This window comes from Oratosquilla oratoria, chromosome 1, assembly GCF_046742065.1.
Source record: "Oratosquilla oratoria isolate Oo_2021 chromosome 1, ASM4674206v1, whole genome shotgun sequence".
Taxonomy (NCBI): domain Eukaryota; kingdom Metazoa; phylum Arthropoda; class Malacostraca; order Stomatopoda; family Squillidae; genus Oratosquilla; species Oratosquilla oratoria.
Window position 1 is genome coordinate 72,249,924 of NC_134777.1, and position 19,950 is coordinate 72,269,873.

General features: G+C 38.4%; 2 protein-coding genes across 2 annotated transcripts in view; both read right to left on the bottom strand.

Annotated features, from left to right (window-relative positions):
* The window catches only part of LOC143031443 (cell adhesion molecule Dscam1-like), a 57,294-nt gene extending 54,685 nt beyond the window's left edge, over positions 1 to 2,609 (bottom strand). Inside the window, exons 1-3 of the mRNA XM_076195262.1 lie at positions 2,593 to 2,609; positions 2,334 to 2,500; positions 174 to 405 (exon numbers count right to left, since the gene is read on the bottom strand). Coding sequence (XP_076051377.1) covers positions 174 to 405; positions 2,334 to 2,500; positions 2,593 to 2,609 — 416 coding nt within the window. The remainder of the gene's footprint in view (positions 1 to 173; positions 406 to 2,333; positions 2,501 to 2,592) is intronic.
* Positions 2,610 to 3,009: 400 nt separating this feature from the next.
* LOC143028529 (cell adhesion molecule Dscam1-like) overlaps positions 3,010 to 19,950 on the bottom strand; it is a 62,485-nt gene continuing 45,544 nt past the window's right edge. The window contains exons 7-10 of the mRNA XM_076190781.1: positions 16,380 to 16,556; positions 15,654 to 15,820; positions 13,429 to 13,660; positions 3,010 to 3,190 (exon numbers count right to left, since the gene is read on the bottom strand). Of these exons, the coding sequence (XP_076046896.1) occupies positions 3,010 to 3,190; positions 13,429 to 13,660; positions 15,654 to 15,820; positions 16,380 to 16,556 (757 nt within the window). The remainder of the gene's footprint in view (positions 3,191 to 13,428; positions 13,661 to 15,653; positions 15,821 to 16,379; positions 16,557 to 19,950) is intronic.

Sequence of the window (19,950 nt, forward strand, 5' to 3'; positions counted from 1 at the left end):
AGAGGCTAACTACTTGCTTGGATGAAAGATTTTTTCTTTTTATTAGGAGAAGATACATGAGGACAAATAAAGGATAAAATGCTAGGATGGAGAGCAGTGACCAGTGGAGTTTCACAAGGTTCAGTGCTTGCACCAATAATGTTTATCTTGAAAAGAAAAGAAAAAAAACTAACTTGTTAAAGGCTGTAGCATAAATCTTGTAATTAGAGCCACATCGCAGATCTGTAAGTCTGTACTTGGAAATGGAGGCTGATAGTGTAACACTTTTCCAGTTGCTAAAATCAGGCTTGTAATACAGTGTGTAGCCAAGGATAGGTGTAGTATCATCAGCTGTTGTGGGCTTCACTTGAACATCAATTTTGTTTGTGGCTGTAGATATAACTTCAATCTTGGGAGGTTGTGGTACTGTTGATAGGGAATATTGAATGTTTATTAGAAGTGATTTTTAAAAATAATATAAGAAAACAAAGATCAAATACAATTGTAAATATGGTGATACACCTAAGTTATAATGTATGGATATATTTTGCAAGATAAGCTAGACATTAGAATTGCAAATTGAGACTTACCTATTAACCTATACTGGAATACCTGTATTGACTAATTGGTGATTTGCTGTCAGTGCTCTATGGACTGTTTTTGTGGTATTGTTACAGACAAAAGTGAGATTGGAATGGAAGATGCGGGCATTTGTGAGCGCATATAGCCAAGATAGAAAATTTGGAGGAGGAGAGAGAAGCATTTTGGATTGATCAGTGTGGTTTTAGGAGAAAAGTGAATATTGTGGTGTTGAGGAATCTTAATGACAGAGTAGGTGATGAGGAGCTATAGAAAATCATCTGTACAGATACATGGAATGGATGAGAAGGAACAATAATGCAGAAATGATAATAGAGATGTGGATTGAATGGGTGATGATAGTGGACAAATATATGGGATGGATGAGAAGGAACAATAATGCAGAGATGATAATAGAGATGTGGATTGAATGGGTGATGATAGTGGATAGTATTTAAGAATAAAGGCAAGTATAACTATACTTGAGCCAGGGTGGTTGTTGGAGTTGGTGAAGGGGGCACTGATGGACTATGTAGTGAAGCCCAAAAGATGGAATGAAAGAATTATGGACATCAATGTATTTAGGTGTGAATGCAGTAGATTGTGAGATAATGTTTTCATGGAAAGGAAAATGAGAGTGGAGGTTAAGTGGAGAAGGAAGAAAAATTAGGTTGAAGGGTAGTGAAGGTGAACAGATTGAATGAGGAAAAAGGAGGATATCTGGTGTAGTTGAGAGAGGTATGGAATGTAGTGAAGGATAGAGAAGGAATGGATACATTTCAAGAATCAGTTGCTGAAGTGCACAAAGACAGTATGTGGGATGAAGAGGCTAGGAGGGAACATAAGGGGAGGCACTGAATGGTGGGATGAAGAGGTAAAAGCAGTGGTGGCTGAATAGAAATAAGCATTTCAAGAATGGCTGCATAGGAGCAATTGGGAATCATACAAGAGGTATGGAATAAAAATGGAAGTAAAATGCAAGGAGAGGAGTAAATGTAAAATGGGATAGATGTTTGCCAAAGAAATTTTATTAAAAAGAAAGATATTGTTAAGAGCCATTTTGAGGGACATTAGGCTGTGGATTTATCATTGTTGATAATTTATTTTTATGCTGTCCTGTAAACTTCTTCATCTTGAGTGCTATCTTTGACATATTTCTCATTGTACCTCAACATACCCACCTTTTTCTCCATAATATTCACACATTTCAACCCACAAATGTACAGATTTTCAGTCAGAAGCTAAACTAGATAGAGAATAACACTAAGTGGCTTAAAGGCCAAAGTAGGTCATGTTTATATGTTTACAAATATAGGTCAAATATATGAAACAATTACACATAATGTGAGATTATAAGTGGTGCATTTTGTTTTATGTAATACTCTGTTTCTCAGGGTTCAGGGAGCTCTTTTGTGAAAGGGTAAATTATGTAGTTTTGTTGATGTAAGTCTTTGAATACTGCATAGGATTTAATGAACATAGAGTGGGTGGGATGGTCACCAGGACTAAGCATAAATTGTAGGGATAGAAGTGAAATGTGTTGAAAGTATTATTCTCTAGACAATCCCATCATCCTTGAGGTGCTGATATTGGAGGAATGGTTGAATGGACTTTATTTGTGATGTGGGTATGTATTTTGATTAAGGCCGCCCCTCTTATAAAGAAGATGATCTTACATTCTAATAAATAAATTGAATAAGACTAGTGCTGCAAATGACAATTTCTTATTTAGTGTCCACTCTAAATAGTTCAATCTGTAAAAGTCATAAACATACCGCCAGTGAGGGCAAGAGTAGCAATTTCATACTCAGCTACTGAAGTGCCAGCATTGTTGTGGGCAGTAATACGACATTTGTACCAGGTGGCTGGGGTCAGCTCCAAGATCACATAATTACCTGAGGGTTTCACCTGGTTACTTGCTATAATCCAGTCTTCTTGATTTCTGCATCATACAATAATAATGATCAATGAAGCTTTATCATATAGCAGGTAGAATACATAATTGTCTAACTGATAGTCATGTGTTTGAAACACAAACTGCTAGGGAGCATTATTACATAACACTGATATCACATAATCTGTTATTTTTGCCTCTCCTACAGAAGATACACAGCTCACAGGTAACCAGCAACAGTCACCTGATTGGCACACCTATCATTTATAGAAGAGATATGCATCATTGTATGTGACAGTGTTATGTAGAGCCTGCAAGTGACAATGCCAAAGAGGAAGGTGGGCATCCATGTCACTCGGAAGCTTCAGATTGCTGTAAGCAGCACTTCCACCCAGAGGTGTGGTCTCAGGAGCCAGTATTTTGTCTTCAGAATAGGCCCAGGAACTCGTTATAAACTATAGTTATCATTAATAGTAATGTAAATAATTGAGAGCTTAACCATATCTGATACAGATGTTGAGGGTGTCTAACCTAGGGGAAAAAGAAAATGTGGAACCTTACCTCTCCCTATATTCAATAACAAAATAGTGAATTGGGCATCCACCATCACCCCAAGCATTGAGGTGAAAAGTAATGGCCATGGTGGAAACTTCAATAAATTCCTCTGTTTCAGGAATGATTGGTTCCATTCCCATGGTGCTGGTGTTGGTAATGTGTGATGGCTCACTAGTTCCAATCCTGTGGATGATGAAGCTTCATATTAGTTTACAAAAGAATATTGTAAAATTAAACCTAATAGCTCCAGTATTATGAAGTGGTTAACCAAGGCAGTTTAACTCCTGCAGTTATATATTCAATTTTGTTATAGAAAATTTTATTTTCTCAGATAAATGATTACTTGAGAGTAAATACTTTGTGCTTAATAGAGACCAAACTTCCCCAAAATTTTGATCTATAGATGTGGAAATAATATGTATACCTGATGTAGAAGAGACAGAGGAGATCAAATGGGCTGAGGGGTAATGGTTGTTAAATGACATAAAAGTGGAAGAAGCAATTGTGAGTAAAGGCAAGGCTGAAGCAGTCCACCTGAGAATTAGAACTAAAGGACAGAATACAAGAGACTTCATGGTGGCATAGGCTTCCACTCCTTACACCCCAAAGACAAGAGTTTGGAATGAATCTCAATATCAAGAAATGTTGAGAAAGTACACCAAGTTGGAACTGTACATGAATTCAAGACTTGGTATGATAAATTGGAGAGCAAGAGATGGGAGTCTGTGAGCATTGCTGCCTTCCTGTAAACTACAATAAAGTAAATAATAGGAGGAATACAAGGTAAGCTACTGGAATGGATGAAAGATTTCTTAATTGGGAGAAAAATGAGAGTGGTACTTAGAGACAAAAAATTGAACTGGGAAGATGTGATAAGTGGCATCCAGCAGGGCTCTGTATTGGCTCCTTTAATGTCTCCCATATATATAAATGATATGGATGAGGGAGTGAAGTGTTACATGAACTTCTTTGCTGATGTCAAATTACTCAAGAAAGTAAGCACAGAAGAACACTGCAGATCGCTACAAGAAGACCTAGACAAAATACGGGAATGGAGTTGGGGGTGTGAAGTGAACCTTAACATTTAGAAATGCACTATAATGGAATTTGGAAAAAGCAAAAATAGAATATCAGATCAATATAAAATTGGTACCAAGGAAGTAAAAAAAGTTGACTCTGAGAGGGATCTGGGAGTGATTATCTCAAGTGACTTGACACCTGATAAACATGTCAATAAACTAGTTGGAGAGACTTAACTCATTAAGATCAATGAAAGTGGCCTTTGACTACATAGATGAAGAAATGGTAAAGAAAATAGTGGTTGCACTGATAAGACCTAAACTGGAGTATGCTGTGACACTATGGGCACCTAGTACACAAAAAAACACACACAAGGACATTAAAAAGAATTCAAAGAGCAGCAACAAAGATGGCACCTATACTCTCAAATTGGACATGCGAACAAAGATTGGATAAATTACATCTATCAACATTGGAACATCTATCAACATTGGAACGGAGAAGAGAAAGAGGTGATTTGCTGACTATTTACAGAATTATGAAGGGGATGGAAGTCCTTGATAGAGACAACTTATTAAAATGGGATAGAAGAGAAACAAGAGGACACAAGAAGGAGCTAAAGAAAGACAGTTGCAGAAGAGATTTGAAAAAGAATGGCTTCCCACATAGAGTGATTGATGTCAGGAACAAACTAAATGGGGAAACAGTGGGTGCCAAAACTATACAAGATTTTAAGAACAAACTGGATGTGGAGAGATACAAAAGCAGGTCACTACAAGCATAGCTCTCTTCCCATAAAATACAACTAGGTAAAATACAGTGAACTTATGTGGAAATTGGAGCACATTGGAGGACTAAGTGGCAAACTACTAGAATGGATGAAAGACTTTTTGAAGGAAAGATCCATGAGGATAAGATCTCAAGCTGGAGAGCAGTAAGAAAGAGTTCCACAAGGCTCAGTGCTTGCATCAATAATGTTTCTCATCTATGTCAGTGACATGATGGTAGGAACAACAAGCTATGGTCAACATGTTTGCAGATGATGCAAAAATCATGATAAGAGTGAAAAATGAGAAGGATAGTAGACTATTGGAAAAAGATCTAGATTCTATTTTTACATGGAGTCAAGAATGGAAAATTAAGTCTAGTAAAAAAATGTAAATTACTGGAAATGGGCAGTAGTTGGAAAAGGTCATCCTTAAACTATTCCTTGGGAAGTGAATCCATTACAAAAACAAAAGAAGGGAAAGATGTTGCTAGATATGAGGAAAAACTAAAAGTACTAGGTCTGCTAACTTTGAAAGATTGAAGAGAAATAGGTGATATGATTACAGTATTCAAGTCACTAAAGAGGATAGATTGCATTGACACAAGAGATCTGATTAAAGATGGGACGGCCTTAAGAAGTCATGGGAGCAAATTAAGAAAGACCACGGGTCTAAAGTATGTGAAGAAATACAATTTTCTTTATAGGTGTGACAAGATACAGAGATGGGACACCGCGAACATAGCTACCCTTCCCATAAGATACAATTAAGTAGGTAAATGCACATCCATATAGATGCATAAATATATGGAATAACTTAGGTGATATAACCCAAGCTCAAACAATACACGAGTTCAAATCTAAATATGATAATTGGAAATAAAGTATATTAAGTTGGAACTGTATATAAATTTGAGTTTAGGTATGTTAGAAAATTAGAGAAAAGGAGACAGGACCCAATGAGCATTACTCTTGTGGTGTCGCGCCGCTGGTCAAAACCAGACCGGCCATCACACTACTTGAGCTAGGCCTTTATACCCGCTGTAGTTGGCAAGCATAGTTCGCAAAGACGTCCAGGCCAACCAGCTGGCAGCCAATCAGAAACTTGGGAAAATTACCCGGGTTCCCACCAGACTCTAGTAAAAGGACGGCGCCTAGCAGAGACAACGAGTTCTCTCTCATGCAGACATTTCTTCCCCTCCTATATCTATCGATCCCACGCAAGCGGGTGGTCTGTCCCAGCTAGTCCACTAATTCTCTCCCGGGCACAACTCCAAGCAGCAAGCCGCCTCGGGACCAGTTCTCTCCAGCAAGCCGCCTCGGGACCAGTTCTCTCCAGCAAGCTGCCTCAGGACCAGTTCTCCCCAGCAAGACACCTCGGGACCAGTTCTCACCAGCAAGTTGTCTTGTTCCCTCCTGTGGCCCTTGGCTCTCAGCCACAACGCTTGATGAGGCCCCCACTCTGGACCTTCCCTCTTCGAGCCCTTGTCCGTGACCTCCGAGTATAGTAACCATTAAATCTTAGACTTAGTGTTATTGCGAGTCATTTCCCTGGCTTGTCTGAACCAAACCAAACCACAACACTCTTCTCCTGTATACTATAATTAGTAAATACAATTGTCCAGTTCAAATCCATTACTGCGATTCCTGCCCTGTTGTCTTAATATGATGACATTGTTTGCATCACCTTTGCTAAAGCCTTTGATCCACTTAAACACCTCTATTGATCACCCTGCACTCTGCGTCTTTCCAGAGAGTGTAAGGTACCTAAGCCTTACCTCATAAGGTAGATTTGTGAGCCCATGTATCATTTTGGTCATTCTCCTCTGTATTGATTCTAGTGAATTGATGTCCATTCTATAAGACACAAAACAAAACTGTACCTCATAGTCAAGGATGGGTCTAACTATAATGCTAGAGTTTGAGAATTACCTCTTCACTTCTATTCATAGCTGTCCTAGCAATGAAACCTAATGCTCTGTTTGCTTTATTCTTCGCACTAATACACTGTTTCCTGGATTTAAGATCAGGACTCGTTAGAACTCCCTAGTCTCTCTTGTACTATGAAAACTACGGTTTAATAATTCAGTAGTTATATTTGAGAACTTACCAGTCACCTTTGTTTTAACCTGCGTGGATTCTCTAAAAGTACAGTCAAACCTCGGTTTTCGAACATAATCCGTTCGAGAAGGCTGTTCGAAAAGCGATTTGTTCGAAAACCGAAACAATTTTTCCCATTATAATCAATGTAAATAATTTTAATCCGTTCCAAGTCTAAAAAACAACTTTTTCAATTTTTTTTTTTTACTATTTTACACCATAAACTGCACTGTATACTGTTTACCATAAATAAGTGTATCCCACTTCTTTTCTTAAACTTTTCTAACCACCCTCTGCTTGCTTTAAAATCAAACCCTTCTGGAATAATGCTAGGATCTTTTTTTATCAAATCTTCATACAATTGTCTTGCTTTGGCACAAATTGCATCTTCACTAAGAGTATCACCTGCTAACTGTTTCTCATTTACGAAAATCAGCAAATGTTTCTCCACTTCCTCCAATACCTGTGGCCTTTGTTTGCTAAAAACACTTGATCCTTTAGCCACATCACTTGCTTTAACCTGGTCTTTATTTTTTAGGATGGTGCTTATCGTCGATTTTGCCATCCCAAACTCCTTAGCCAACGCAGACACACGAACGCCAGATTCATATTTCGCTATTAATTCTTTTTTAAATTCAATAGTTTTGCGCACTACTTTCCTCTTTTCTTCACCACTTGAACTTGCTTTCTTTGGACCCATGATTAGGGGCTAATACACGATGCAAAGATGAAAAAAAGTCAGATTTACGTAAATAAGAACGAACACGTCTGCTCGGAATGAACTTTGATCGCAAATGCGCTACGGAGGAAGCGTCCTTGGCGTTCGAGTTCTCTCGGCTCGCGAGTGAGCCGCGTTCGGGTACGCTCGGCTTCTTTCGGTTTGTTCGAGAGCCGAAATTTGGTCGAGTTCTGAGATGTAAAATTCTCGAACTTTTTGGTCGAAAACCGATTTGGTCGAGAACAGAAGCGTTCGATAACCGAGGTTTGACTGTAGTTGGTTCAGAAATTTTAAAGTTCTTGAAGGCCTTCTGAACTGAAGACATGATCCCTAGGTTAGAGGTTTCCAAAAAAGAGGTCCTTCTTCGTCCTGAGCTCAGGGTAATCTGATGACTGTTCCAACGTTAGTGCACACAGTTTTCGAAGGTCACGGGTTAATATTTACTTTAAGTAATTTCTCAAAGTTAATTCCCAATTTATTAAACCAAAATAGTTACATGGATTTAATAAACAAAATAAAGAGGAGGGGAGTTTAATTATATCTTATTCAAAGTTACAATAGGTGTGGTTTGAAGTTTCAGGAAAGGCTCCTTAATTGAAGAAAATAACAGTTTGGGGGAAAGTTTCCCGAACTAAGGTAAACACTAAGATTCCCAATAACAATTACCACAGTACTCAGTTTTCTAAAAAAAATGTGTTATCTAAGCTATATCTATTTTCAAGGTTGTGTAGCCCAACGTTTAACACGCTGCACTTTGAGATATTGAAGTTCATTTGCTATTTCACTGACCATGTGAACAATTTGTTAAGCTCATCCAGCAGAATCTCGGCATCGTCTCCTGACCTAATTAGGCAACCTATTTTAGTGTCGTCCGCAAACTTACTAACATCATTATTAATCCCATTGTTCAAGTCGTTAGTGTACATAATGAACAATAAGTGACCCAAAACTGAGCCCTGGGGGACCCCACTAGAAACACTCCCCAACAGTTCTTTAATTCATTTATGATGACCCTCTGTTTTCTGTCAATGATCCATTCTCTAATCTATTCTAATATTTTTCCTCCTATGCCATGGGATTTGATTTTGTTTAGTAGTCTTTGGTGGGGCACCTTGTCGAACACTTTGCTAAAGTCATGGTAAATAACATCATAGCTATCTTTGTTATCTGACACCTTTAGTGTAAAAGGATAGAAGATTAGTCATACATAACTTACCCTTGGAGAAACCATGCTGTGTGTCACGAATCATGTCTTATGGTGGGTTCTGATTCTATTAACTATTATTGATTCAAGCATACCTATAACTGATGTCAAACTGATTGTCCTGCAGTTGCATATAGATGATTTATCTCCCTTCTTAAAAACAGGAACAATGTTTGCCTGCCCTCAAGTAATAGGCACAAAACCAGTGTCTACCAACTTATTAGATATTTCTGTTAACTGGTCAGATTTCAAATTTAGTCTTAAAGGATTCTCGAAAAAAAAAAAAAACTGTCTGGACCTGAGGATTTTGTAGCTTTAAGTCTTTCAATCTGCTTGATTACTTGTACTTTACTAATGCAGGTATTAGATTGTCTACTTTCTTTGTCCCCACTAAAAATTGGATCGCAGTCAGTTACACAGGTACCTCGTGTAACCTCTCCTTAGTAAACAGTAAGAAAAAATAGTTGTTAAACGCCTCACTTGTTTTTCCCTTTGATTCTATCATGACATTTTCTTAATTTTGAATTGGGCCTATCTTTTCCTTATTTTTTGTTATGTAGAGATGAAAGAAGCCCTTTGGGTTGGATCTCGCATGTCTGGCAACCTTAATTCCATAGTTACGTTTTGCTGGGCATGTATTCTTTTTAACCAGTTTTGCCATATCGTTATATTTGGATATAAGGTGTATTCCCCGTTTTCATTCTTACGTAAAGTCCTCTTTTTATTCAGATATCATGTTTCAGCCTGTCCGTCATCCATCTGGGAGTATTGCTATTCTTCCATATTGACTTGAGGGGGGAAATGTATTTTGTGCATTTAGAATTAAATTTGTTAGGTTACTATACATTCCATCTAAATTGCTGACCTGGCTGTTGACCCTGCGCCCACAAGTGACCTGACCCAAGGTACGCATACCCTCCGTGACCTGACCCCTGACCTACTAATGACGTCCGGACTGACCATGTATCTGATCCCGTCACATCCCCCTGTTTGAGACATTTCAATTGGGATATATAAGGCAGGGTTATGCTTGTCATGTCATAATACACCATGGAAGTCATCAAGAGTAACAAGGGCAGCCTGAAACTGTGCCATGAAGAATATCTCTACACCAGAAAAATCAAAACCAAGAACTCCATCTGCTGGTAATGTCCCAACCATGCTTCATTTTTCTGCAAAGGAGCAATGAGTACAGACCATGACATAAGTGTCACAGAGTTCCAAAAAGCACAACCATGATTAAGACCAAGTACACGTTGCAGTAGCCAAACTACATAACCAAATTAAAGATTCTAAAAAGAAAGGAAAAAAAATATATATCCTTGCAGACGCCATGATGAAAGCCACTGACAAACTGGAAAGCCCGAAACCATCCGCTGTGGCGTCAGACGAATGAAGCAAGATATTCGGCCCAAAGACCCAGAGTCACTTGCAGCTCTATTGATTGATGGAGAGTGGGCTACTACAGGTGGTGACAATCCGAAACAGTTTCTGATTCATGACAGTGGTAGCAACAGTGGTAACAACTGGATCATCATTTTTGCCTCTGAAGCAGGACTTTGTTTTGTTTCAGGAAGCAGCCAGTGCCACATGGGTGGTAACGTTACCATGGCACCAAACATCTTTAGACAAGTTTATGCCATTCAGGTCCAACTTGGAAATTCCACAGTATCCTGTGTATATGCACTCCTTCCAGGGAAAACCGAGCCCATCTAGGAAGAGATGCTTCAATCTGTAATCATTCAATGTGAACATCTTGGCTACTATATAGATCCAACCACCATCATCACAGACTTTGAACAAGCAACAATCAAGGCTGTAACCAATGTATTTGGGGAATACATGACAGTTCAATGTTGCTTCTACCATCTAACATAAAGTACATGGTGCAAGATCCAAGATTTGGGATTTGTCCGACTATACAGATCTGATGAAAGCATCAAGTTCTGTGGTATGCTGGATGGACTTGCTTTACTGCTCCTGAATGATGATGCTGGTATGGATTACCTCAAGAACAATACACCTGATGGACTGGAGGACCTTGTCACATACTTTGATTCAACCTATGTCTCATGAACATTCCGGCGTGTTCAGCAACCCTCTGCAAATCCAAAGGACCCATTGTCACCTATCCATTTATGTCGCCGTCCCCCCATCTTCCCACCATCAATATGAACGTCTTTGAGTCCACCATCAACCGAGAAGACTGAACCAATAATGTCTGTGAGGGATGGAATAACTCCTTCCATGCACTCGTTGGTCATAAACACCCAAGTATTTGGACTATCATTGAAGCCTTCCGACAGGATGAAACACTTGCTGCTACTACAATGGTGTAAGACCAGATTGGAGAACGACCTCGTAAAAGATTCCGCTGAGCACAGAAGAACTTTGAAGAGCGCCTTGTTAATCTCTGCAGACCGTCAAGAGTGTGTAGGAATTTCTGCATTGTGTTGGCACTTGCATTAGAATAATAATAATAATAAAAATGTGAACATGTTGATGCCATATGTCTGTGATAAAGTGTAACATAAAATAAAATGTAATATCTTGTATATTGCTTGTATATAACTGATTGTGAACAATATCTTTTATTATATATGAGACTGGGTTTTTGTCCATTTCTAAGATAAGGGCCTGGGATTTTGTCCACTGGGATTCTGTCCACTGAGATTTTATCCATTGGGATTTTGTCCGTGCAACGGTTTCATTAGGTCACCCAGTGATTCTTGTACCTACATTCGCATTACTGGTGGTTCTATTTGTGTTATTGCTGTTTATGTAGGTGATTTGAAGATTGCTTCTAAATCACCTGCTGAAATTCAAGACATTAAGAAATGTTTGTCAAAACAATACAAAATGAAGGACTTGAATCAGTTGAAATACTTTCTCAGAATTAATATCGATAAACAGAAAGAGAAAGTGTTCATTTATCAGAGCTCTTACATTGAGACTGTGTTAAAGAAATTTGATTTCCATAATGCTAATCCTGTTAAAACGCAAGTACTCAACTACTCAAGGCAAATGATGACTGATCTGTGTGACATTAATTTGTATCAGTCTGCTGTTGGTAGTTTGATGTATTTGTCAACAAAAACACGGCTGATATCACAATTGGACTCAGAAATTTGCCTTACAAGGAGAGCCTTAGGCACCTAAACTTACACTCTCTGGAAAGACGCAGAGTGCGGGGTGATCTAATAGAATTGTTCAAGTGGATCAAAGGTAACTAAAAAGGGTAATGCAAACAAGGTCATCATAATAAAACAACAGGGCAGGACTCGCAGTATGGGTATAAACTGGACATATTTAGATTTAAGAAGGAAATAGGCAAGAATTGGTTTACTAATAGGGTGGTTGATGAATGGAATAAACTTAGTAACCATGTAGTAAGTGCTGAAACTATCAGTTGTTTTAAAAAATTATTAGACAACTTTATGGATGGGGATGACAGGTGGTGATGGATACGGAGCTGCCTAGTGTAGGCCTTATGGTCTCTTGCAGTCTCCTTTATTCTTGTGTTCTTATGTAATTGCTGTAACATTGTTAGGTATTGCTTGAGACCCATTCAACACCAGTGGTATGCTGTTAAACCAATATTTAGATATCTGAGAGGGACAGTTGATCTAGGATTACTGTATCTAAGCAAGATTCGTTCGAGTGTACGGGCTTTTCCAATTCAGATTGGATGGGTGATACCAACAACCACAAATCTACTAGCGGGTATTGCTTAAGTTCAGTGGATCTCTTGTTTCATGGAGGACTAGCAAACAGACATGTGTACCTTTGTCTATCACTGAAGCGGAGTATGTGGCACTCGCTGCTACTTCACAAGAAGCCGTTTGGCTCAGCAAAATCCTAAAGAGTTTTAAATTTAACGTAAAATTGCCAATGTTTATTTTTGAAGACAATCAGCTATGTATTGCTAGTAATCCTGTTAAGCATCCAAAAACCAAGCACGTTGACATTAACTTCACAATATTAAGGACTTTATGAGCAAGAAAATGCTAAGCTTTACATATTATCCATCTGACAAAATGATTACAGATATTTTCACAAAAGCTCTTAATCCTTAACAATTTTTAAAATTGAGAGCTATGCTTGGTATGCTTTATCTTTTTGAATTATGCCATTATGAGCAGGAGTGTTGAATAATATCATACATAAAAACGTAATTCCATTGATGTTCATTTTTTTTGTGTTCTATTAAAAGGATTAGTTATCGAGTGTCAAGTGTTGTTTGCACCCTGATACACAAATAGTTCCATAATTTCAACATAGATCTGGAAGGTCATATAAGTCAGAAATTTTAAGCTTTTATTCAAGAGTGATCAATGTGGTGCAAGAAAGGGAGGGTGGCATGGAATGTGTGTACCTTGACCTATAAAAGGCTTTTGATAAAGTACTTCACAATCAACTTGTGTGGAGATTGGTAGATTAAGAGGCTAACTACTTGCTTGGATGAAAGATTTTTTCTTTTTATTAGGAGAAGATACATGAGGACAAATAAAGGATAAAATGCTAGGATGGAGAGCAGTGACCAGTGGAGTTTCACAAGGTTCAGTGCTTGCACCAATAATGTTTATCTTGAAAAGAAAAGAAAAAAAACTAACTTGTTAAAGGCTGTAGCATAAATCTTGTAATTAGAGCCACATTGCAGATCTGTAAGTCTGTACTTGGAAATGGAGGCTGATAGTGTAACACTTTTCCAGTCGCTAAAATCAGGCTTGTAATACAGTGTGTAGCCAAGGATAGGTGTAGTATCATCAGCTGTTGTGGGCTTCACTTGAACATCAATTTTGTTTGTGGCTGTAGATATGACTTCAATCTTGGGAGGTTGTGGTACTGTTGATAGGGAATATTGAATGTTTACTAGAAGTGATTTTTAAAAATAATATAAGAAAACAAAGATCAAATACAATTGTAAATATGGTGATACACCTAAGTTATAATGTATGGATATATTTTGCAAGATAAGCTAGACATTAGAATTGCAAATTGAGACTTACCTATTAACCTATACTGGAATACCTGTATTGACTAATTGGTGATTTGCTGTCAGTGCTCTATGGACTGTTTTTGTGGTATTGTTACAGACAAAAGTGAGATTGGAATGGAAGATGCGGGCATTTGTGAGCGCATATAGCCAAGATAGAAAATTTGGAGGAGGAGAGAGAAGCATTTTGGATTGATCAGTGTGGTTTTAGGAGAAAAGTGAATATTGTGGTGTTGAGGAATCTTAATGACAGAGTAGGTGATGAGGAGCTATAGAAAATCATCTGTACAGATACATGGAATGGATGAGAAGGAACAATAATGCAGAAATGATAATAGAGATGTGGATTGAATGGGTGATGATAGTGGACAGATATATGGGATGGATGAGAAGGAACAGTAACGCAGAGATGATAATAGAGATGTGGATTGAATGGGTGATGATAGTGGACAGTATTTAAGAATAAAGGCAAGTATAACTATACTTGAGCCAGGGTGGTTGTTGGGGTTGGTGAAGAGGGCACTGATGGACTATGTAGTGAAGCCCAAAAGATGGAATGAAAGAATTATGGACATCAATGTATTTAGGTGGGAGGGCAGTAGAATGTGAGATAATGTTTTCATGGAAAGGAAAATGAGAGTGGAGGTTAAGTGGAGAAGGAAGAAAAATTAGGTAGAAGGGTGGTGAAGGTGAACAAATTAAATGAGGAAAACGGAGGATATCTGGTGTAGTTGAGAGGGGTATGGAATGTAGTGAAGGAAAGAGGAGGAATGGATACATTTCAAGAATCAGTTGCTGAAGTGCACAAAGACAGTATGTGGGATGAAGAGGCTGGGAGGGAACATAAGAAGAGGCACTGAATGGTGGGATGAAGAGGTAAAAGCAGTGGTGGCTGAATAGAGATAAGCATTTCAAGAATGGCTGCATAGGAGCAATTGGGAATCATACAAGAGGTACGGAATAAAAATGGAAGTAAAATGCAAGAAGAGGAGCAAATGTAAAATGGGATAGATATTTGCCAGAGAATTTTTTAAATATTAAAAAGAAAGACATTGTTAAGAGCCATCTTGCGGGACATTAGGCTGTGGATTTATCATTGTTGATAATTTACTTTTTTGTTGTCCTGTAAACTTCTTCATCTTGAGTGTTATTTCTGACATATTCCTCATTGTACCTCAACATGCCCACCTTTTTCTCCATAATATGCACACACTTCAACCCACAAATGTACAGATTTTCAGTCAGAAGCTAAACTAGATAGAGAATAACACCAAGTGGCTTAAAGGCCAAAGTAGGTCATGTTTATATGTTTACAAATATAGGTCAAATATATGAAACAATTACAAATAAAGTGAGATTAGAAGTGATGCATTTTGTTTTATGTAGTACTCTGTTTCTAAGGGTTCAGCGAGCTTTTTTGTGAAAGGGTAAATTATGTAGTTTTGTTGATGCAAGTCTTTGAATACTGCATATCGTTTAGTGAACATAGAGTGGGTGGGATGGTCACCAGAACTAAGCATAAATTGTAGGGATAGAAGTGAAATGTGTTGAAAGTATTATTCTCTAGACAATCCCATCATCCTTGAGGTGCTGATATTGGAGGAATGGTTGAATGGACTTTATTTGTGATGTGGGTATGTATTTTGATTAAGCCACCCCCTTTGTGGTCTTTAGAACTTAGAACTTACATATGTACACATACCAAAAGGCTCTTTCCCTCTTATAAAGGAGATGATCTTACATTCGAATAAATAAGTTGAATAAGACTAGTGCTGTAAATGACTGAATTTCTTATTTAGTTTTCACTGTAAATAGTTCAATCTGTAAAAGTCATAAACATACCGCCAGTGAGGGCAAGAGTAGCAATTTCATACTCAGCTACTGAAGAGCCAGCATTGTTGTGGGCAGTAATACGACATTTGTACCAGGTGGCTGGGGTCAGCTCCAAGATCACATAATTACCTGAGGGTTTCACCTGGGTACTTGCCATAATCCAGTCTTCTTGATTTCTGCATCATACAATAATAATTATCAATGTAGCTTTATCATATAGCAGGTAGAATACATAATCGTCTAACTGATAGTCATGTGTATGAAACAGAGAAACTGCTAGGGACCATTATTACATAACACTGATATCCACAAAGATAAATATAAACTTAAACAATACACAAATCTTATTAAAAACTCAGGTCATTCACTTAATCTGTTGTTTTTGCCTCTCCTACGGAAGATACATAGCTGATAGGTAACCAACAAGAGCCATTTGATTGGAACACCTATCATTTATAGAAGAGATATTGTATTATTGTCAGGGCATCATTTTATGTGACAATGTTATGTAGAGCCTGCAAGTGGCAACGCCACAGAGGAAGGTGGGCATCCATGTCACTCAGAAGCCTCAGATCCCTGTAAGCAGCATTTCCACCCAGAGGTGTGGTCCCAGGAACTCATTGAAAACTGTAATTGTCATTAATAGTAATGTAAATAATTGACAGAGCTGAACCATATCTGATACAGATGTTGAGGGTGTCTAACCTAGGGGAAAAAGAAAATGTGGAACCTTACCTCTCCCTATATTCAATAACAAAGTAGTGAATTGGGCATCCACCATCACCCCAAGCATTAAGGTGAAAAGTAATGGCCATGGTGGAAACTTCAATAAATTCATCTATTTCAGGGATGATTGGTTCCATTCCCATGGTGCTGGTGTTGGTAATGTGTGATGGCTCACTAGTTCCAATCCTGTGGTTGATGAAGCTTCATATCAGTTTACAAAAGAATATTATAAAATTAAACCTAATAGCTCCAATATTATGAAGTGGTTAACCAAGGAAGTTTAACTTCTGCAGTTATATATTCAATTTTGTTATACAAAATTTTATTTTCTCAGATAAATGATTACTTGAGAGTAAATACTTTGTGCTTAATAGAGACCAAACTTCCCCAAAATTTTGATCTATAGATGTAGGAATAATAGATATACCTAATGTAGAAGAGACAGAGGAGATGAAATGGGCTGAGGGGTAATGGTTGTTACATACATACATACATACATATACCAAAGGCTTTTTCCCCCTACATGGGCGGTAGCCAAAAAGAAAAAGGCATAGAAACCACTCCTACCCATTCCATTTCCTATATATTCCACTCCCCTCCATCCTCCTCCCTCCCTCTTATCTTGGCACCTCCTGGATGGTTGTTAAATGACATAAAAGTGGAAGAAGCAATTGTGAGTAAAGGCAAGGCTGAAGCAGTCCACCTGAGAATTAGAACTAAAGGGCAGAATAGAAGAGACTTCATGGTGGCATAGGCTTCCACACACCTCTAAGAAAAGAGTTTGGAATGAATATCTGGTCAATATAAAATTGGTAGCAAGGAAGTAAAAAAGTAGACTCAGAAAGGGATCTGGGAGTGATTATCTCAAGTGATTTGACACCTGATAAACATGTCAATAAACTAGTTGGAGAGACTTAACTTATTAAGATCAATGAAAGTGGCCTTTTACTACATAGATGAAGAAATGGTAAAGAAAATAGTGGTTGCACTGATAAGACCTAAACTGGAGTTTGCTGTGACACTATGGGCACCTAGTACAAAAAAACAACAACATAATATTAGAAAGAATTCAAAGAGCAGCGACAAAGATGGCGCCTACACTCTTAAATTTGACATACGAACAGAGATTGGATAAATTACATCTATCAACATTGGAACAGAAGAGAAAGAGGTGATTTGCTGACTATTTACAGAATTATGTAGGGGATGGAAATCCTTGATAGAGACAACTTATTAAAATGGGATAGAAGAGAAACAAGAGGACACAAGAAGGAGCCAAAGAAAGACAGTTACAGAAGAGACTTGAAAGAAAAAAAATGGCTTCCCACAGAGTGATTGATGTCTGGAACAAACTAAATGGGGAAACAGTGAGTGCCAAAACTATACAAGATTTTAAGAACAAACTGGATGCGGGGAGATACAAAAGCAGGTCACTACAAGCATAGCTCTCTTCCCCTAAAATACAACTAGGTAAATACAGTCAACTTAAGTGGAAATTGGAGCACATTGGAGGACTAAGTGGCAAACTACTAGAATGGATAAAAGACTTTTTGAAGGAAAGATACATAAGGATAAGATCTCAAGCTGGAGAGCAGTAAGAAACAGAGTTCCACAAGGCTCAGTGCTTGCATCAATAATGTTTCTCATCTATGTCAGTGACATGATGGTAGGAACAACAAACTATGCCAACATGTTTGCAGATGATGCAAAAATCATGGTGAGAGTGAAAAATGAGGAGGATAGTAGACTATTGCAAAAAGATCTAGATACTATTTATACATGGAGCCAAGAATGGAAAATTAAGTCCAGAACCAAAAAATGCAAAGTACTGGAAATGGGCAGTAGTTGGAAAAGGTCATCCCTAAACTATTCCTTGGGAAGTGAATCCACTACAAAAACAAAAGAAGGGAAAGATGTTGCGAGATATGAGGAAAAACTAAAAGTACTAGGTCTGCCAACTTTGAAAGATTGAAGAGGAATAGGTGATATGATTACAGTATTCAAGTCACCAAAGAGGATAGATTGCATTGACACAATAGATCTGATTAAAGATGGGAGGGCCTTAAGAAGTCATGGGAGCAAATTAAGAAAGACCACAGGTCAAAAGTATGTGAAAAAATACAGTTTTCCATATAAATGTATATGTGGAATACCTTAGGTGATATAACCCAAGCTCAAACAATATACAAGTTCAAATCTAAATATACATACATATACCAAATGCTTTTTCCCCCTTACATGGGAGGTAGGCAAAAAACAAAGGCATAAAATCCATTCCCATCCATTCCATCCCCACACACTCCACTTCCATACACCCCATTCCCTCCCTCATACCTTGGCTCCTCCTGGATGACGAGTCATCCTGCCCTGGGTCAGAAGCAGTGTTGCAAGACACAGCACATCTACAGCAGGGCCACTTCATTCAATCAGCAACCCCCTCCCCCTCTCCATCCCTTCATGCAAAAAAAGAGAAGATGGGGAGAAAGCCCTTCATGCTGTGTCAAATTATTTTTCACACATACTCCCTCACCCCCATCCCCCACCCCCTCCTTTCATGCATCACAGCATCATCCATACACAACCCTTCTCCATTCACCCCTATCTTCTGTCTTCTTCAATCCTTCCTCAACAGATGCTCCCCTCTTTCCCAGTGCCTCTTTTACCCCATTCATCCATCTCATCCTTGGTCACCCCCTCATGTTCACTCCTTCCATCTCTGCCTTCCACACCTCTTTTATTGATCTTTCTTCACTCATTCTTTCCATGTGTCCAAACCATCCTAATACTATCTCATCTCCCAACACCCTTTCCACCCCTGTTCTCATCCTCACATCCTCATTTCACATTATCCAGCTTAGTAACCCCTATCATACTTCTAAGGCACCTCATCTCAAACACATTCAAACTCCTCTCAAACACATTCAAACTCCTACTCTTTTCCTCTCTTATGTTTCATGTTTCTGTCCCATACAGTGCCATCAACACAATCACTCCTTCATACCATCTCCTCACAGTATTCACTCTCAAATGCCTATTTCTCATTACACTTTTTAATCCCCCCAAGGTATTTACTTCCTTCTCTCCATCTACATTCTACCTCCACTCCTCCATTTCCCGCCACATTCACACCCAAGTATCTAAAGCTATCCATTTCCTTCAGTCTCTCTCAATACTCACTTCCAATTTGCTGCCATCTTCTGCCCTTTTAAATCTCATCACCTTTTACCCACATTTATCTTCAACTTCCTTCTTTTGCACACCTTCCCAAACTCTGTCTCTAGCTTCCTTAATCCTTCCTCTGATCCTGCCACAAGCGCAGTGTTGTCAGCAAACAACAACTGGCTTATCTCCCATTTTCTCCATTTTCTTTAACCATCTCCAATCCCTAACCCATTACCCTTGCATTTACCTCTCACACCACTCCATCCATGTATAAATTGAACAGCCAGGGCAACGCAACACAACCCTGGAGAAGTCCCATCTTTACCTCAAACCACTCTCTATATTTCAAATTCTAACACAGGCTCTACTACTCTCTTAAAAACACTTGACTGCTTTTACCAACTTTCCTCCTATCCCA